The 1,249-nt window shown below is 28.6% G+C and overlaps 1 protein-coding gene across 1 annotated transcript; it reads right to left on the bottom strand.

Annotated features, from left to right (window-relative positions):
* Positions 1-716: 716 nt before the first annotated feature.
* Positions 717-1,224, bottom strand: LOC124892444 (probable bifunctional TENA-E protein; the record flags this gene model as incomplete). Its single annotated transcript, XM_047403725.1, is given in 1 exon segment — positions 717-1,224. A coding segment is annotated over 1 exon segment (321 nt), but the record flags the coding sequence as incomplete, so codon positions are not given.
* Between the last annotated feature and the right edge of the window lie 25 nt (positions 1,225-1,249).

Genomic DNA, 1,249 nt, shown 5'->3' with positions numbered 1-1,249 from the left:
ATACGACAGTTTTAGGAGGAAACAAAATTGTATAATTAATTTTTGAAATATCCTCAGGATTATGAAATATACTTCTATATATTTCGGGTCTAAATTTTCATATATTATTAGGGTTATTTGTATATAATTATAATTTATCTAATTTAAAAATATATAATAAGTGAAACGACAATTTCGTCTATGGCAGAGATTTTTAATGAAGGGGAAAAAATTCAAGTCACTTTTTTAAAATTCTTCACACTTTTAATATATTTCTAAAATTCTTCACACTTTTAATATATTGTAGAAGATTATAGATATAGATATAGATTGATCAAACATAAAATAACCAACATATTCCTAAATAGTTTGGATTGGATGATAACAAGTCACACTAATGAAATATACCCGCCTGCCGGGGTAAAAATCCTAGATTTTGTATTAGTTTAGTTTGACTTATTATTTTAATCTATTAAAATAATTATGTATTTCGAAATAATTATTGATTATTCAATAAACAGGCACAATATTATTGTTGTTGGTTTGAATTAGCTTATGATTCTTTCAACAACTACTTGTAAAAATAATGAATGATACTATATTGAGCCCGTGTACCATATCCTCTAGTCTTAAATAAGACTGGACTAATAGATTCAAATATATCAAAGTCCCATTTCACGAATGAATTAAAGAATGAAAGTGAAGACAGGTTCCAAAATTGATAAGAAGGGAGGAGCAAGCATAATCATATACTATCATTGATCAAAACCAACACTATACACTACTATGTACGTACTCATGCTAGCTAATACATGTACAATAATAACATCCATTTTTTAAAGTACATTTTTCACATGTATACAAGATGCTAAGTGGATAACATATTATATAAGTAACAAGAAACCATATCAAACGTTGATCTGATCAAGTTTCACCAAGGTTGGTATTCCAATAACGAACAATATTCTCCAGAAAATCGAGAATTAACACTTCATTCTTAGATACTTGTTCGTTGGATGCTTCTTCTAGCTTTTTATTAGCTATGTTTTCAAGTGATTGACAATATTGTTTGATATTCTCATTGCCCCATATTTTACAACCTTCTTTCATTTCTTCTGGAGTGTTATTTCCTTCTTCCAAACAGTGCACAAAACCATTGTGATAAACTGATTCTACTGCCCATAAAATGGTTACTGCATCTGCATACTTCACGTCTGGGCTTCTTGTCAAACGTTCAAAAAACCTGGAACATAAATTTATATCAAACCAT

This window comes from Capsicum annuum, unplaced genomic scaffold (assembly GCF_002878395.1).
Source record: "Capsicum annuum cultivar UCD-10X-F1 unplaced genomic scaffold, UCD10Xv1.1 ctg47467, whole genome shotgun sequence".
Classification (NCBI taxonomy): Eukaryota; Viridiplantae; Streptophyta; class Magnoliopsida; order Solanales; family Solanaceae; genus Capsicum; species Capsicum annuum.
This window is presented reverse-complemented; position numbering and strand designations above follow the sequence as displayed.